At 35.0% G+C, this 18274-nt stretch overlaps 2 protein-coding genes and 1 non-coding gene across 4 annotated transcripts; 1 reads left to right on the top strand and 2 right to left on the bottom strand.

Moving 5' to 3' along the window:
* Window positions 1-3322: 3322 nt before the first annotated feature.
* Window positions 3323-5444, bottom strand: LOC133882918 (uncharacterized). The gene has a single exon (XM_062322155.1). The coding sequence runs from the start codon at window positions 5407-5409 to the stop codon at window positions 3493-3495; it is 1917 nt and encodes a 638-aa protein (XP_062178139.1). The 5' UTR covers window positions 5410-5444; the 3' UTR covers window positions 3323-3492.
* A 3321-nt stretch (window positions 5445-8765) lies between these two features.
* On the top strand, window positions 8766-8866 carry LOC133882957 (U6 spliceosomal RNA). The gene has a single exon (XR_009902773.1). It is a non-coding gene; the product is annotated as a U6 spliceosomal RNA (small nuclear RNA).
* Window positions 8867-12895: 4029 nt separating this feature from the next.
* Window positions 12896-14990, bottom strand: LOC133882383 (uncharacterized). 2 transcript variants are annotated; one of them, XM_062321536.1, is made up of 2 exons: window positions 14137-14990; window positions 12896-12990 (listed from the first exon to the last, which is right to left on the bottom strand). In XM_062321536.1, the coding sequence occupies exons 1-2, from the start codon at window positions 14855-14857 to the stop codon at window positions 12914-12916; spliced, it is 798 nt and encodes a 265-aa protein (XP_062177520.1). In that variant the 5' UTR covers window positions 14858-14990; the 3' UTR covers window positions 12896-12913. The 2 variants fall into 2 exon arrangements, with proteins under 2 accessions (XP_062177520.1, XP_062177521.1); XM_062321537.1 differs by lacking the exon at window positions 12896-12990 and adding an exon at window positions 13736-13862.
* Between the last annotated feature and the right edge of the window lie 3284 nt (window positions 14991-18274).

The raw sequence follows: 18274 nt of genomic DNA, 5'->3' as shown, positions 1-18274 counted from the left end.
CCTCTCACTCTCTCAAACATATTTTTGAGTTTAATTAGCATCATGAATGGAAATAGTACCATTTTCATCAATAAGACCTTTGAAAGTAGAGCAACCATGGCCGCCACTATACCAGAGCAAAACTGGGTCGTCCATGGGGTACCCCTCAGACTTGATGAAATAGTAAAATAGAGGGGTACGAGTCATGTGTAGCTCGCATTTCAGTTTAGGCGACACAGAGAGAACTCCTGATTCGTTTTCCAGTAACCGGGCTTCCTTATTCATCAATCTCGTGAAGAAGAAGAAGAAACTGTCATGTGGCTTTAGAGGAAGAAAAAGAAACGAAGAAGAAGAAAGGAGATGAAGGCGGTTGGAAGGATGTGAGAGGATAAAGATTACTTTTTATTATGATTATAATAATCGTTGGGAAATGAATAGTGCTTCCCAATCTTTCAAGGTATTGGGAAGCATGTTCATTTTTCAGGGAACAAAAATTTTTAGGAAAGCTGCGGGATGGTTTTTATGATTTTCTTAAAAATTTTCTAAAATTTAGGGAACATGACCCTTATAAAGAAGTTGCTATGAATGCTTTTAGTGTTTTCCAATGCATTATGAAGTATTATTCACTTCTTAAAGAAACGAAAATTTTAGAAAAATAGCTGTGGATGAGTTTTTGTAACTTTCTTGAAATTTTTTTAAAAACTTAGGAACAAACCCCTTTAAAGAAGTTGCTATGAAAGCTCATACCACTTTAATTAAGTTTTTTTCCTCCTCTTTTCTACTTTACGTTGGTTTTGCCTATTCCAAGGATTGTGTAAAGATTTGGAAGAAAAAAAGGTTAAACTAAAAAAGAAAAGGCATATAATATAACCAACTAATCATTTTCTTTGATCTTCAGCTATAAATCTAAAAAAAATGAGTAGTATGATCATTTGTTTCAACTACTATTATCTCCTTGTTTTGCTTAGACAGCTTATGTGATCAGTTTACCAAGGGGGTATATTGGGCAAATTCATCAAGTTGTCGATAGTCTTAGGATGTGATGGGTAAGAATTGAACATCCTTCTTAGTAGCTGGGTCTGGAAATTAAGAATGGGAAAGGTGATTTCACTATATTCCTGCCAGGAACATGACCTATTACAAGAATATCTTTTTTATTAGGGATATAGTTCTGAAAAGGCCCTATCTTTTCTTTATAGTTGGTTCTCCTATTCTAATTGTGATCATTTTTAAATTAATTTTATAATTATTTGTAACGTTGTTATTTTTATATTCTATCTGTTTTTCTTTTAATCTTGTTGTTATGAATTTCATCTTGTAATTAACACTTTTGTCTTTCATTCTGAAATATTTTTTAATCTCAATTTAATAATATACATTAGGATGTCTATCCAAGTTTCACAATTTTGTAACACTAGGATGATCCTGACCAGTCACGATGATGTTTTATGTTCATCAAGCTAGGAATTTCAAACCACATATTCACTCACCCGCCACTTCATCACGAAATGATGTTATTTTAAGGACCCCATAGAAGTCATTGATGCCCATGATGGTCAAGTTGTAAGATGAAGATTAAGAAGAAAGAAAGCAAATAATATATATAGAAGAAACAGTTCCAAATTTATACAAGACATGTAAAAAATTGACGAAAAAAAATACACAAGGATTTTATTTGTCGATGCAATTTTTCATACGACTAAACCAGCAATAGGCTACCTGAAAAATAGAAGAAATCATCGTCTGGTCTGCCGGTCTCTGAAGGAATCAAAGATATTCTTATGCTTAAGTTAGCATGATGTTTGGAGTGCATTTATGAAATAAGGTAGGGTTTTAGGGAGAACATGGTCTTCGTTGACTTGTTCATATGCTCTGCTTTATGTTTTCTGTAATTGCTCTTCCTAAAGATATGGCATGTTTCATATAGTGGGAGAGAGAAAATATGAGTTGGAGTATCAGAATTGAGAGATCTTGGGATTTATACGTACTACTAGTTTATTGGATCGAGATTGCTGGACTGAGACCCATGGTAGATTTTATCTCAAAATTTATCTCCTAAACTAGCTTTTTAAATGGTGTGTCTCACTCTTACATTATTTGGGCAAATTTAGGAGAATTGTTTTGAAAAGTGTAGTATTTCTCTTATTTCTCCTCTCAAAACTATTTACCAATTAAACACACACCGACTTGTATTTTGTCAAGATAGTGTTTGGAACAAGTTACTCTAGACGGTTACAATTTCCCCTATAGTTGAAGTCCACATCAGTATTACGTCATGCAAATCTTCAGTGGATTGACACTTTTTAACGTTTAAGGGTATGATTGTAAAAGTGATAAAATATCAAGAGTAATAAGTGAAGTTTTTCCAATAAAATAAAAAACACTCTACCTCTAACTTTTGACAAAAAAAAAAAAAAGAAATGAAAGAAAACTCTGACAAAAGAAAAATGAAACTACCTCTTGGTACATAAGGATTTGGATCCTCTCCGGTTAAAACCAACGGGAAAGGAGCCGGTCCTTTATAAGTGAATGACAAAATTGTCAAATAAAATGTAAAAATATAATTTTGCCCTCTACTTATAAATGATCGATTCCTCTTCGGTTGGTTTCAACCAGAGAGGATCCGTTTCAATATGTAACTCAATATAGCTAGTTTTCCTGTTTTTTTTTTTTAAAGTCCTTTTTGGTCTAACACAACGGCGACAATTTACCCAATCCGTATCGGTACAAAATTAAACATCTTGTGTCCGATACATATAAAATAGACTCCATTAGCCTTTAAATTAAGGTTTTTTATTTTATTTTATTTTATTTCTTTTTATGTTGATTTTATGCGTTCGAATCAAGGATGTAATGAAGTTGGTTTTGCCTTTTCCAAGGATTGTATACAGGCTTGATCTCTGATAATTTTTTTAAAAAAAAAACAAAAACAAAAGCTTAAACAATAACAAAAACTGTTAAAGGAAACAAGCTAAAAAAGAAAAGTCATATATAACGAACAAATAATTTTCTTTGATCTTCACCTATAAATCTAAAATTTTGAGTAGTAGATGGATAATATGTTTCAACAACTATGATCTCCTTGTTTTGCTTAGACAGCTTATGTGATCGATCAGTTTAGTTTGTCAGTTTACCAATATATATGTTGCTGAAATTGTAAGTATTTGCCCAATACCACCAATCTAGGAATTGCAAACCACATATTTACTCATCACCAGATGATGATCATGATCGATGTTATTTGAAAGGACCTTATAGAAGTATGTCAATGATGGTCGAGTTGTAAATTTAAGATTGAGAATAAAGCACAAGCCAAAACAACATGACGGGAATGCTGGAAAGATGTGAAGCAAGTTTTTTTTCTATTAACGTTGGAAGGTAGACATACAAACAAATACAAATATACACAAGATTATATAGACTGAGGTTCTAGAGGTCTCTCGATCTTTCAAACACGTGAAAATATACTTGACTAATTAAGCTAAGAAAAATAATTTTCTTAGAGCCACATCGTCACAGATCTGAAAAATATTTTTCTAAACAATATCCCCCCCAACAAAATCTCGGATGGATATTGAATTTGCATTGAGTGCACTCCAGAGCCACACCGTCAAAGAACTTGCCACAGGCATCGCATGGAGGGGAATGCTGAGACTTTTGAACAAATTTGAGAGGATGTTGGTGAGCTTCATCTACGTAAGTTTTTCCAAACTTGATGCATGGATTCTCCCCAATAATACATCGAGTATGAGCAGTAAACTTACATTTTACACAATGATAAAACCAATAATCTGGATGCTCTCTTTCTTCTTCACAGATCATACAATAATATTCTTTCGAATCATCTTCACTTGCATAGGAGAGGTGTAGGAGATGTGTATGACACTGATACTTACCTGCAAGTGGAAGAGTTGCGCATCTAATACATAACTTGAAGTTGCATTTTTGGCACACAAAGATATTACTACCAGTACTCTTTTCACCGCAAGCATTGCAAGTTTTATAACGTCTTACAGCAAGAAAGAGAGGGTGTTGGTGACCTTCATGTGTAAGGGTTTCCGGAATTAAACAACATTGAACGTCTAAGTTGTATTCACATTTGTCACACATATAGGTGAAGCCATGGCGATCACGCTCACAAGTATCACACCAAAACGATTCATCCTTAGATGGTGCCTGAGAGAGGAGGGTGAGTGAATGTTTATGAAATAGCCCTCGTTTAATCGTTAAGGGTAGTTTAGCACATCTATTATGAAGAAAAAAATTGCATTGGACACATCCGTAAAACGGGGCGTCAATGATCATATGCATACACCCCTCACAACGCGTGTCGTCCATGAGCTTTTCATCTGTGAGGATTAAGTGATGTTGTGGATGACTGAAATGCTTGATCTCCCTAGGACCAACCTTTTGGTCTTCCGCTAGACCGATTCCCTCGACCAAATGAACCAAATGAGGTAGGTATTCAACAGAATTACTGGCCTGGCCATTATAGCTTTGCTGATCTTTTGCACATTTCAAGTGGGCAACATAACCACATTCCCGACAAAAATAAGCTGCATACTTTGTTCTCACCTTTTTATAACAGAGTTTACAGAACACGTTGTACTGTTTTTTGACTTGACAAATTAGAGAATAGGTGCGAACGAGAGAGTGATCATGTGTATTAGTGTTGATGGTGGGGGGAAATCGATCACACTTACCATGAATCAAGACTCGACATTCGCTACATATGCAGCCGTCATCCTCGGCTTCCCTGCCACAAGATTCGCAAGTCAACTGTATCCCCTTCCGCAAGGGGAGAAGTTTGTGTTTGAGGCAATAGTCGGCGTTGGTTCTCCAGCGCAAAGCACATACGACGTCCAGGTTGAAAGAACAGAGGCCGCAACGGTAAAAGAAGGACCCGTTGCAATTTTTGCGGCAAACAGAACAATATTTATCACCCGCTGATGGCTGCTGTAGAAGAAGGAAGTGATCTGGGTGCCACATAAAGTGCCGAATCGCTTTCAATCCATCACCGCACAATTTGTGGAGAAAGAAGGCGCATTCGGGTACGGAGCATTTATAGGCGAAACCGAATATTGGTTCCTTGCATCCCGAGCAAACAACGTTAATAGTGATGTCTATGGCTATGAGCATCAAGTGATGTCGTTTCCAGCAATATTTATCTTCGATTTCAAGATCTATGCCGGGTGGTCGGTCAATGCATGATTTATGTTGGCGGAAATTGCATTTCAAGCATTTGTAGAAGGGACTTCCCGATAATGGTCGGCTGCACAGGCAGCAAATAACATCTTTCTGGTCATCGATTTCCAACTCTTGACGGGAGATCAAGCGATGCCATAGACTGCAATCTTGGACGTCAGTCTCTCCCAATCTCGTGTTCTTGTTCACCACTTGCGGCGATGTTTCTTGGACTTGCTCAGCCATGGCTGAATTTTTGTTGCTAAAAAGAGAGTGAGAGATCGAGTGTGTTCGTACACACCCAGTGACACAGTATCTATGAAATATGCTACGAAGTGGTGCTGCGTGCCAGCTGTTTTTTGAATTAGATAATTATACCCACTGTTACACTAAATAAATAGAAAGAATCGTCTCCATTTCAGAATGGAAGGATCCTTGTCCCTATTTTTTGTCTGCACGAGGATAAACAAACCTTTGTTTGCACTTTAGGTTTGACTAATCAAAATACTGCACCAAATCCCCATTGGCGCCAGCTGTATGATCTGATTAAATATTGGTAAGTAATTATTGTGAGTCGTGGAATAATTGTTTAAACGGTAGTGAGAAAGGATCGATGAATTCCACTTGGGTGCTGTAGTACAAATGAAGGACTGAGAATTAATCTAAGTCTTTTTATTTTTTATTTTTTATTTTTTTTGTTCTTGTTTTTAATCCTTTTAATTATTCAGAAAGGGAAAAAAATAAAGACGAAAATACGCGTGATCGGTAAAAGATGTAGGACTGACGCATGGACTTTTTCTTTTACCTTTATTTATTTTTTTTATTTTCATAGTTAATGATCGAAGAATAATATGAAGCCGCGTGTTTTTAGAATGTTGAAATGTATTCACCGAGTAAGAAACAAGAACAACAAAAAATAATAATAATAATAATAAAAGTACTTGATTACTTCTCGAACAAATTTTTTTTACAAATTAGTTTATAAAAAATATTTTACAACTCACATATAGAAATGATATATGTCCTTTAAATATGTGAGAAGTACATTTTTTTTTAATAATATTAAAACAACATTAATAAAAATGATATATGTCCTTTAATAGTATTAAGAAAAAAAATGGAAGAAGTACATGTTATTAAAACATCTGCTTCTCGTATGTCAAGAGACAGATATCAATCTGTGAGTTGTAAAAAATTTCCTACAAACCGATTTATAAAAAATTTCTACCATTAATTCTCAGCCTTTCATTTTTTTTATTTAAACTTTTACTCATTTAGAATATTATATGTGCTTGTTCAAGATCAAAGGTATTATGGTACTAAATCTGCATAATATAATAAAAAATTTTAAATTAACGTAATTTTAAAATTAAAATTATAATCTCCATATCAAGAATTTATTACTAAAAATGTGCTAGAAAATACAAATATAATAACTACATATGAGAAGAGAGGAGAAATTCACTAACTCGATTGTAGTTGGCCAATTCCAGCAGCTAATAAGAGAGGAGAAATGCTACACCATCCACTTTTATCCCTCTTTTATCCCACATAAGACCGGTGTGATTGGAGAGAGATAGAAGTGTATGGAGTAATGCTATACATCATCCATTTGTCCTCTTTTTGTCCTCCCAAAATTGATGTAGCTCTTAAAATCACCATTGGATCAAAATCCAAGAGTGATATATCAAAAATTCAATGGTGATTTTAAAAGTCACATCAATTTTGGAGGGACAAAAAAAGGACAAGAGAATGATGTGTAGCATTACTCAAATGTATGAGATAGCATTTCTCATGAAAGAGGGCCTTAATGGGGTCTATTTGTCCGACATGTGCCTGAGTATTCCAAGGTATGGGGCTCACTTCCTTTGGCAGGTAGACCCAATTATGGTATGCTTTTATTAACTATCCAGATTGGCTGCAATTTGAGAATTGTAACTAATCCCCGTTTGGCTGCAACCCCTATATGTGGGACTGTTCAAATTGCGTGTAGTTTGAACAATTGATCTTGAAACCTAGCAAAAGAATCATATCAAATAAAGGCATTATACCTGCAATTTTTGCCAAAAAAACTATGACCAAAAGAAGATCTCTCGGTATGTAACTCCTTAGTCAAGTTTTTCTGTTCTTTTTTATCATTGTCCAAGAGAGTTTCGTTTTTATTTCATAAAATAGGCTATTTATGAAAATTATCATAGAAGTGAGTTTTTGTTTTTGTTTTTGAAAAAAAAGAGTCATAGTACTCTCTTCAAACTACTATCCAATTGATAATGTTTTTCGCAAACTTTCAATTACAATAATTTCCTATTCAAACTACTAAAAAGACAAAAATAACTATATATTTTTTTAATAAGACTAAAATACTCCCATTAATTTGAAAAAATAAAAAATAAAAACCCCACACACACAAATATATATATATATATATATATATATATATATATATATATATATATATATATATATATATATATATATATATATATATATATATATATATATTTTACATAAAAGAGACCGATCCCAAATGGGATTGCGAGTAACTAATGGCACCTCGTGTGAATGGGATTGCAATCCCTGTTTTCACCATGAGCTTGCTGCTCATGTTTGTTTAGTGGGTTCTTATTGCTGCAATTCAATGTCAGGATACTCGTTTTTCAATTCAGCGGCATTTGTGATGCGCACCCCCCATGATTAACTTGGTAGATATGCTTCGTTTTCCTTTTGACAAAGGAATAGAAAATGGAAGTTGAGCATGGGGCCAGGAGTTGGCCCTGATTTGTGATGGAGAGGGTGTGGCTGGGATGGTTCGGCAACCCTTCGAATTTTTGTTTTTTCAAAAATATTTTTATTTCATTATGAGTATTTTTGTTACTTGACAAACATTAACAATTTTTTATTTTTTAAAGTATGAGAAGACACCGTCACAATTGAAAGTTTGGGGGCATTGTCAATTGGATGTTACATCGTGTAAAAAACTGTCAGTCGTAAATGTCACGTGTTGAATTTAGATTATGTCGGAATATGAGTATAAGATTTTATAGCATTATAACTCAACCTTAATTTGACCTATTTAATTAAACATGTCAAACTCTTCTACTTTAATTCACTAATTTTATGTTGAGTTTGTGTCGAATTTGCAAATCATGTCAAAAATTACAGCTTTAGTCATTGTATATAGGCTTGATCTCTTTTAAAAAAAGAAAAAAGAAAAAAAAAAGATTTGGAAGAAAAAAAGGGTTAAACTATAACTCCTATTAAACGGTTAAAAAATAAAAATAAAAAATAAAAAATCTCACCTCGGTGCCGTTGTATCCGTAACGCATAATAGTTTAAAAAATGATAAATTAGTATCACTACAAATATCAAAATATAAAATAAAACAAAGACCCTGAAAATTTGTATCTAAATGGATATATCCTGAAAAGTAATTTGAATGAAGCTATAGAGGCCCAAATCTCGAATACTCGAGCCAGGCCTAATTTAAGAGGTACACCGGCCCAAGTAGTAAGTACCCTTTCAGTTGGGAGCCAACTAGTACCACATCGTTGAGTTACAAGAGTAAAGATGAGTTTATATCGCAAAGCAGAACAAGAGAGTTCGTCCTTCGGGACATCCGATAAAATTGGAACGATACAGAGAAGATTAGCATGGCCCCTGCGCAAGGATGACACGCATAAATCGAGAAATGGTCCAAATTTTTTTTTTCCGTCAAAATCAACCAAGGTATGGTTCTGGGTTTTGTTTTCTCGATCAAAATTTTCGTTGTTTTGCGAGGTTTCTGTCCAATTTTGAGCCCTGGTGGCACTGTGACTGGCTGCAGCTCTTTATTATTTGGAACCCATGGCAAGCATTGCACCTGATTGACGAAATGGGTGTGAGAATCTCGAGTCTTATTTCTACTGAACTGGGTTTGCATTTTATGAGGTGAAAACAGAACACAACGTTTCTTGTATCTGTTCAAGACATTATTCGAATTTATATGGATGCTTAGACCTGTTTTAACTGTTGCCTTGTATATTCTGTCACTCATGTTTTTCATCCAACTTCTCTCTTTCAGCCTTTGTTTGCTGGTGAAAGTGGAGTTGGCCAACTAGTTGAAATCATCAAGGTGAGTTTCCTGGTAAAAACTCACTTTCTGTTTCGACATTGTCCAACTGAGTTTCTTTTTCTAAAATAATGTTTCTTCTTTTTTATTTCATTAAAGATGTTATTTAGAAAGGAAAAAAAAAAAAAAAAAAAGACTCTATTAGCCCGTAAATTAAGTTTTTCCTCCTCTTTTCTATTTTATGTTGGTTTTGCCTATTCCAAGGATTATATATATATAAAGATTTGGAAGAAAAAAAGGTTAAACTAAAACAGAAAAGGCATATATAACCAACTAATCATTTTCTTTGATCTTCAGCTATAAATCTAAAAAAAATTGAGTAGTATGATCATTTGTTTCAACTACTATTATCTCCTTGTTTTGCTTAGACAGCTTATGTGATCAGTTTACCAAGGGGGTATATTGGGCAAATTCATGAAGTTGTCAATAGTCTTAGGATGTGAAGGGTAAGAATTGAACATCTTTTTGAGTAGCGAGGTCTGGGAAAAGAATAGGAAATGTGATTTTGCTATATTTCTGACCAGAAACATGACCTATCGCACGAATTTTTTTATTTATTAGGGCGATAGTTCTGAACAGGCAGGTTGCCTATTTTTTTCTTTATAGTTGGTTGTCCTATTTTAATTGTGATCATTTTTAAATTAATTTTATAATTATTGGTAATGTTGTTATTTTATATTCTGTTCTTTCAATCTTGTTATGAATTCCATCTTCTAATTAGCACTTTTGTCTTTCATTCTGAAATATTTTTTAATCTCAATTTAATAATATATATTAGGTTGTCTATCCAAGTTTCGCAATTTGTAACACTAGGATGAACCTGAACAGTCACGATGATGTTTTATGTTCATCAAGCTAGGAATTTCAAACCACATATTCACTCACCCGCCACTTCATCACCAGATGATGGATGTTATTTTAAGGACCCTATAGAAGTCCTTGATGCCCATGATGGTCAAGTTGTAAGATGAAGATTAAGAAGAAAGAAAGCAAAAGCTATTTTGATCTGCCAAGCCAAAACAACTAGCAGGAATCCTTGGAAAGGTGAAGCAAGATTTCTCTAATAATGTTCAAAGGTAGACATAGAAACAAATGCAAATAATATATATAGAAGAAAGAGTTCCAAATTTATACAAGCCATGTAAAAATTGAAAAACAAAAAAAAATACACAAGAATTTTATTTGTTGATGCAATTTTTTGTACGACCGAAGTGGCAATGGGCTACCAGGAAAATAGAGAAAATCGTCATCTGGTCCACCGGTTTTCGAGAGGACCGAAAATACTCTAATGCTTAAGTTAGCATGATGTTTGAAGTGTATTTATGAAATAAGGTAGGGTTTTTGGGAGATCATGGTCTTCTTTGACTTGGTCATATTCTCTGTTTTATGTTTTTTGTAACTGCTCTTTCTATAGATTTTGCATGTTTCATGTAGTGGGAGAGAGAAAATCTGAGTTGGAATATCAGAATTGAGAGATCTTGTAATATGTACTCCTGGCTTATTGGAGCGAGATTCCTGGAATGAGACCCATGGTAGATTCACTAGATTTTATACCTCGTGTTGCTTCGGCTTGTGACCCATATGCATAGATGATGGGCATGAATTCTTTTCCCTACTTTTTTTTTTTTTTCCTATTTAAGAGCACTAATAACAGTTTTCTTATAACCTCTTCACTTCCTTAAATATTGGAAAATCTCAAAAAAGTCACATGCTTGTTACTTAGTAGCTTCCTTAAACATTGAATAACAGTTTTCTTATAACCTCTTTGCTTCCTTAAGTATTGGAAAAATCTCAAAAAAGTCACATGCTTGTTACTTAGCAGCTTCCTTAAACATTGAGAATGCTACGGTGTTTTCGTATATATTATTTTAACATAAAATATATCTCTCATCTCCCATTTCTCATCTTTTTACTTTTCATTTGGAATTGTGTTAGGATTTTGTAAAAATGTGAAGATAGGTAGAAAACTTGTTTTTTTTTGTAATGAAATAATATTTTAACAGTCAAGAGTGAGAGATTAAAAAAAAAAAAAAAAGCTTTTTTGTAGTGTATTTGGATAAGGAAGTAAAAAGTAATTTTGTTTATTAAATTTAGAAAAAATCAAAGGGATGCTGGTGCTACTGCTCTAATTTGACGCCCCACTTTTGACTATGGTGGCCAAATAAAAAAAGGAAAGGCGGACGTGAGGTGCCTTCCAATTCCCAATTTAAGCTACATCTGTCCCTCTCCCTTTTTTATTCCTTTTTTTTTTTTCATAATCTCAGCAGAAGCATTTGCGTATATACTCGCAATAGTTTTTATTTAAATTTAAGAAACTAAACTACTTTTTGATTCCGTATTCAAATGAGAAATGTTATTTATCAACGACATTTACTTTATATATGAAATAATTAAATTAATTAAGTAGTTCGTGAACAATGTCAAGTTTGTTCGAAAAATAATTGAACAAACTGTGAATAGATTATCTAATTCATTAACAAGCTCAAGTTCAGCTCGTATTCAAAAAAAATTAAACGAAACAAATTTAAATATTTAATATTTGGCTTGGCTCAATTATAATTCTCATTGTATGTTTAAAACCACGTACATGCACCAGCCTTTCTATTGTGGATGAAACATTATTAATCAGGATGTTAGAAATGCAAGGAAGAATAATGCCACTATAGCCACATTTTTCCATACGCATGCTTTTCATTTTTTATTTTTTATTTTTCACATGCCATTTTTTTATACAAATTTTTCTATTTTATATTACATCAATTATTTTTAACTACTTTTAAAAAAAATAAAAAATCAATTCGAATATTCAACTCTCCTATTCAAACTCTTTTTGTTTCTTCCCCTGAAATCAAGGGCCAGGGGCCGAAAAGACAGACATGTTTCTTATATAAATTTCTTATTGTTTTTGAGATTGTAAAAGCAATGAATTTAAAACTCACAAAATCTGACAACAACTCCTCAATATCCATTTTATTAAACAAGAAGGGTATTGGATGTTGCCAAGAGTCGGTCTGAATAAATTGCAGATGCATTTGTTTATGAAGGCAAAAACACGTAGGTAGGAATATAAGTATGCAGATCTGCTACAAATGAGTGTAGAGTTGCAGACGTTAAAAAATCTGGAGAAGGAAACCCATCAATTAGTCTTAGCCTCACCTTCAAAAAGATAAGGAACATCGATTTTCGCATACGCTATCAAATTGTTAATTCAATAGATCTGTAGATGTTGAAGAGTCTGGAGAAGAAAACTCGTCAATTAATCTTAGCTTCACTTTCAAAAAGATAAGGAACTATAGGTTTTCACATACGCCGTCAAACTGTTAAAATAATAGATCTGCGGACATTTAAATATCTAGAGAAGGAAACTCATCAATCAGTCTTAGCCTTACGTTCAAAAAGATAAGGAACCATCAGTTTTCACTTACGCCGTCAAACTATTGATTCAATAGATATGCAGATGTTCAAATATCGGGAGTAGGAAACTTGTAAATCAGTCTTAGCCTCACCATCAAAAAGATAAGGAACTATCGGTTTTCACATAGGCCGTGATTCAATTATTCATACGACCAGATTAATGATGGACTATCGGCAAAACAGACCTTGAGTCCCCTTTTACCTGGTGCTACGCTTCATTTTACAACATTAAATACTGCAGGCATTTTTTCCAAGCATCCCTGTAAATACTGCAGGCATGCCAGCAAACATTTTTTTCAGCTCCTCTGCCAAGAAAAAAGGTGTTTTTTTTAGTAAAATGAGGTGCAGGAGAACTCAAAGTAATTAGATTAACATTAATATTTTATAGGCTATATGAGCTGATCATCGATTCATAAAAAGAGGATGTCGGTGATCTTTATCTATGTAAGTTCTTCAAAACTTAATGCACGGATTTTCTTCAATGATACATCGGGGATGAGCAGTAAATTTACATTTATCACAGTAATAGAACCAGTAATCTGGATTATCTCTTTCTTCTTCACAAATCAAACAATAATATTCTTCAGAATCGTCTTCACGTCTATAAGAAAGTTTTAGGAGATGCGTATCATATTGATATTTACCTACAAGTGGAAGAGTTGTACATCTAATACACAATGTGAACTTGCAATCTGTGCACACAAAGATCACATTACTATCACTCTTTTCACCGCAAGCATTGCAAGTTTCAAAAGATCTTACAGCAAGGAAGAGAGAGTGTTGGTGACCTTCATGTTTAAGGGTTTCCGGAATTAAACAACATTGAATGTCTAAGTTGTACCATTCACATTCGTTACATATATAGGTGAAGCCATGGCGACCGCGATTACAAGCATCACACCAGAACAATCCATCCTTGTATGGTGCCTTAGAGAGGAGGGTGAGTGAATGTTCATGAAATAGTCTTCGCTTAATCTTTAAGGGTAGTTTTGCACATCTATTATGAAGAGAGAAACTGCATTGGACACATACGTAAAACGGGGTGCCAAAGATTAAATGCATGCACGCCTCACAACGCATGTCATCCATGAGCTCTTCATTGCTGAGGATTAAATTATGTTGTGGATGACTGAAATGATTGATCTCCTGAGGATTAACCTTTTGGTCTTCCACTAAACTGATTCCCTCGACCAAATGAACCAAATGAGTTAGATAGTCAACGGAATTACTGGCTCCACTAGAGCTTTGGTGCTCTTTTGCACATTGCAAGTGGGCAACATAACCACATTTCCGACAAAAATAAGCTGCATACTCTGTTTTCACCTTTTTATAACAGAGTTTACAAAACACGTTGTCCTGTTTCTCGACTTGACAAATTAGAGAATAGGTGCGAACCAGAGAGTGATCGTGTGTCTTAGTGTTGATGGTGTGTGGAAATAGATCACACTTACCATGAATCAAGACTCGACATTCGCTACACATGTTGCCGCCATCCATGGCTTCCTCGCCACAGGATTCGCAAGTGAACCGTATCCCCTTCCGCAAGGGGACAAGTGCGTGTTTGAGGCAATCGTCGGCGTTGGTTCTCCAGCGTGAAGCACATACGACGTCGAGGTTGAAAGAACAGAGGCGGCAACGGTAAAAGAAGGACCCGCTGCAATTTTTGTGGCAAACAGAACAGTCATCACCCGCTGATGGCTCTTGGAGAAGAAGGGTGTGGTCTGGGTGGATAGGGTGCTGGATCGCGTTGGATAGTTCGCCGCACGATTTGTGGAGAAGGAAGGCGCATTCGGGTATGGAGCATTCATAGGCGGGACCAAATACTGTTTCCTTGCATCCTGAGCAAACAACGTTAATAGTGATGTCTATGGCTATGAGCATCAAGTGATGTCGTTTCCACCAATATTTATGTTCTATTTCAAGATCTACGCCGTGTGGTCTGTCAATGCATGATTTATGTTGGCGGAAGTTGCATTTCAAGCATTTGTAGGCGGGACTTCCCGATGCTGGTTCGTTGCACAGCCAGCAAAGAGCTTGTTTCTGGTCATCGTTTTCGATCTCTTGGCAGAAGATCAAGTGATGCCATAGCCTGCAATCTTGGACGTCCGTCTCTCCCAATCTCGTATTCTTGTTCACCACTTGTAGCGATGTTTCTTGGACTTGCTCAGCCATGGCTGAATTTTTGTTGTTAATGAATAGTTGAACTGCTGGAGAGAAAGAGAGATAGAGAAAGAGAGAGTGTGTTCACGCACTATGAAATATTCTACGAATTAAGTAGTGCATGCCAGCTGTTTTTGTTCTGCACAAAAACAGTCATATATTTTTTTCTCTTTTGTTATAATCTGACTTATATTTATAAAAATTAAAAATTAAAAAAAGAAAAGAAAAAAAGTCATACATGGTCTGCACGCGAATCGATCAGATTCGCTAGAGCGGTTGCCGACTGCCGCCCCGCCAATTAATCATGATATAATAGTAAACTCAACACTTTTCTTTCTAAGAAATCGCGTGGGCCTTTTCCTCTTGCCGACTGCTGCTGATTGCGCGACGTGTAATTTGTCGCTTTCATTTCTGACTCACCAGTCATGGCCCCCGAGCAACGGCTACTAAATTCTGACGTGTAAGCGCATCACTGAACGATTGTGATACGTGCAGAAGAAGAGCTAGAGATCAAGACTACCAAGAAGAAGAGTTAAAGACCAAGACTATCAAGAAGAGCGGGAAATAGTTAGATTAGATAGAAGTGTTAATAAAAGGATATGTCCTCGAGTAGTTAAGTAGTACTAAGTATCAATGAGATGCAGTGTCCTCGTAGCAGAGTTCTAATAGCAAGTCTTAGAAGTTGTGGTAGAAGTTTATTAATCTTTCCTAGTAGAAGCCTAATGTAGTTCATCTACTTAGTCAGCCGTATCTTGTAAACTCTATAAAGAGGAGAAGCTAATGAATAAAGAGGGCAATCAATTAATATCAGTTTCAACTCTTGAGTTGTTTGGGAAGTCTCTACTCTCTAGGTTCCTCGAATTACCTAGCACTATCACGTTCTATTGCAATCATAGGCAAACCAAGGAGATCCGATCCTGCTGCCTTCCCTGTTCAACAACCAAATACACGTTCCAAATCTCGGGCACGTAATAGATTGTCGATTGAGATATGGATCCCGTTTAACCGATGAAAAATGCTAAAATTACAATAAATGTATTCTAAAATATAATAAAAGATTTGCATGTATGAGCCCCATTCTAATTTGCTTTGAAATTGTACACTTATATTGCATGCATCAATCCCTTAACCGATTAGGATTTTTATTTGAAATTGATAGAAACAAAACAGCTGTGTTTTGGGGTTTGACAAACCTCAAAAACCTTTACCGAAAGCTTCACGCCATCAAATAAATGGTGAAATTTTAATACTACATACAACGACACTGTTGTTAGAGATGAGCAGTACTTGTAGTTCTTCTATACTGTGCTATATATATTCACACTCAAGCAACTGTACTCCGTTTGTTGTTAACTTGTTATCGAAGTTTCTGTTTTTTTTTTTTTCATCTAAAAAAAAGTTTCTGGTTTGGTTTGTAAGAAGTTGTACGTGGGTTGTTGTAATGGTGAATAAAATTCTGTTTTTGTGATCGTAGATGGTAGATATATATATAGTACAGGCTTATTTTAAGATATCAGGATTTTCAAAATATGTGTTGGTGAAGCATTAATTAAGGTTACCGGAAATTGTCGGTTAGGTTGGTCCAACGACCAACAAAGGCATTGAAGTCTTTGGTATTTTTTTTTTCGTCTCCCACCACCAACCACCACCAAACACGCACGGTTCCAGATAAGGAGAACCTAGGAGCGTGTTGCGGCGTGCAGGTCATGCGTCGATCATCGAAGACCCATAGGGTTGTGGCTTGAGGCGGTAGGACCAAAGAGCTGCGATGAACACTACTTAGAGGCGCGTGTCTTGAGAAGCCTAACGAAAGGGCATAGACCTAACGACGAAAACATATACGACAATGAAGCATAGCCAAAAAAACCTCTTCCCAAACGAACTTCTCTTACTTGTTATTCTTGCCAAGAAAAAAAAAAACACAAAAAAAAAAAAAGAAGGAAGGCACAAAAACAAACACTCTCTACTGAAAATTAGAGAGAAATAACCACTCCATAACTCTAAAGGTAGAGACAAAACACCTGTGAATCTAACCATGAAAAAGCAAAAACTTTTTAGAAAGTCAAAAAACACCATGGAGAGGAAAGAGGCGTGGAGCCTTCCTCCCCCACGCCACACAGACGAAATCTCCTCTCTCTCTCTCTCTAGAAGTATCGGGAGCCTCTCTCTAAAGCCCCGAGACTTACTAATCATTAACTAAACTTAACTGATGATGATCATGCAGAGAAAGGAAGTGCAATTTGTCTGTGGAAAAGCAAAGATGTTTTGGCCTGACTTTGTTAACGCGTAATTTACGTGGCTAATTCGATCGTTATATCATTTTCAACGTGAAAGAAAGCTATACACATGCAGTACGTAGTGTGTGGCTAATAATATAGACGTTATAATGTCATCTCCAACGTGAAAGAAAGTAAAAGAAACTTTAATTTCACTTTACGTGTTTAACTTTACAACTTTATAGGTGGCGATATTTATTGCTCATCTCGTTTTCAGCATGTTTTTCGACATGTCAATAAGTCAACAACGTATGAATGCCTATCTTGTGTTTTTAACAAAAACGATGTGCATGGACGGCAGACGGCTGTCGGCAGTCGGCAGATCGTCGAAATTCTAATTAGGTTTTTTCAACTTGTTGCAGCAATCTGGGGAAGATATATATATATATATATATATATATATATATATATATATATATATATATATATATATATATGTTTTTCGACATGTCAATAAGTCAACAACGTATGAATGCCTATCTTGTGTTTTTAACGAAAACGATGTGCATGGACGGCAGACGGCTGTCGGCAGTCGGCAGATCGTCGAAATTCTAATTAGGTTTTTTCAACTTGTTGCAGCAATCTGGGGAAGATATATATATATATATATATATATATATATATATATATATATATATATATATATATATATATATATATATATATATATATATATATATATATATATATATATAATCCTTAGGTTGTCTAGAATATCTAGACCTTGGTACTTCAGATCTAGATGTACTAGATCTTAAAACTTCTTCTATGAGAAGATTTGACTTAGGGGTTGACTGAGAATCTCGGTCAAAACTAATCTTAACAGTACCATCCAAGTACTGCTGGATATAATCTAGGTTTCCTAGATTATGCCTTATGAGCTCAGGCTTAAAACTTTCATTGGTTAAGCTCCATTCTTTGGGTAACTCAATGTCAGTCCAATTAATAGTTCGAGGAACGTGAATACTCGCGTTACTCTGACTACTTTAAATCAACATGGTTTGACTAGTTGGGCTTCTATTGATATATATATATATATATATATGGGCATTACTCATTAGAATTAGTTTAATTTGTAAAGGCGCGCTAAGTGAAAGCCTTTCTTCATCGCGAGAAAGGACTAGATAGTCTGATTAGTATGACTAAGAAAGAC

Source organism: Alnus glutinosa, chromosome 11, assembly GCF_958979055.1.
Source record: "Alnus glutinosa chromosome 11, dhAlnGlut1.1, whole genome shotgun sequence".
Classification (NCBI taxonomy): Eukaryota; Viridiplantae; Streptophyta; class Magnoliopsida; order Fagales; family Betulaceae; genus Alnus; species Alnus glutinosa.
Note: the sequence above shows the minus strand (reverse complement) of the source record. Positions and strands in the feature narration are given on the sequence as shown.

What these genes read in the sequence shown, in the direction of transcription:
- LOC133882918 (XM_062322155.1), bottom strand. Translation starts at nt 5,409, where the DNA reads ATGGCTGAGCAAGTCCAAGAAACATCGCCGCAAGTGGTGAACAAGAAC.
- LOC133882383 (XM_062321536.1), bottom strand. Translation starts at nt 14,857, where the DNA reads ATGGCTGAGCAAGTCCAAGAAACATCGCTACAAGTGGTGAACAAGAAT. An exon ending in ATGTCGAGTCTTGATTCATG is followed by an intron (nt 12,991 to 14,136) that starts GTAAGTGTGATC and finishes TTTTCTTGGCAG; the next exon opens with AGGAGCTGAAAAAAATGTTT.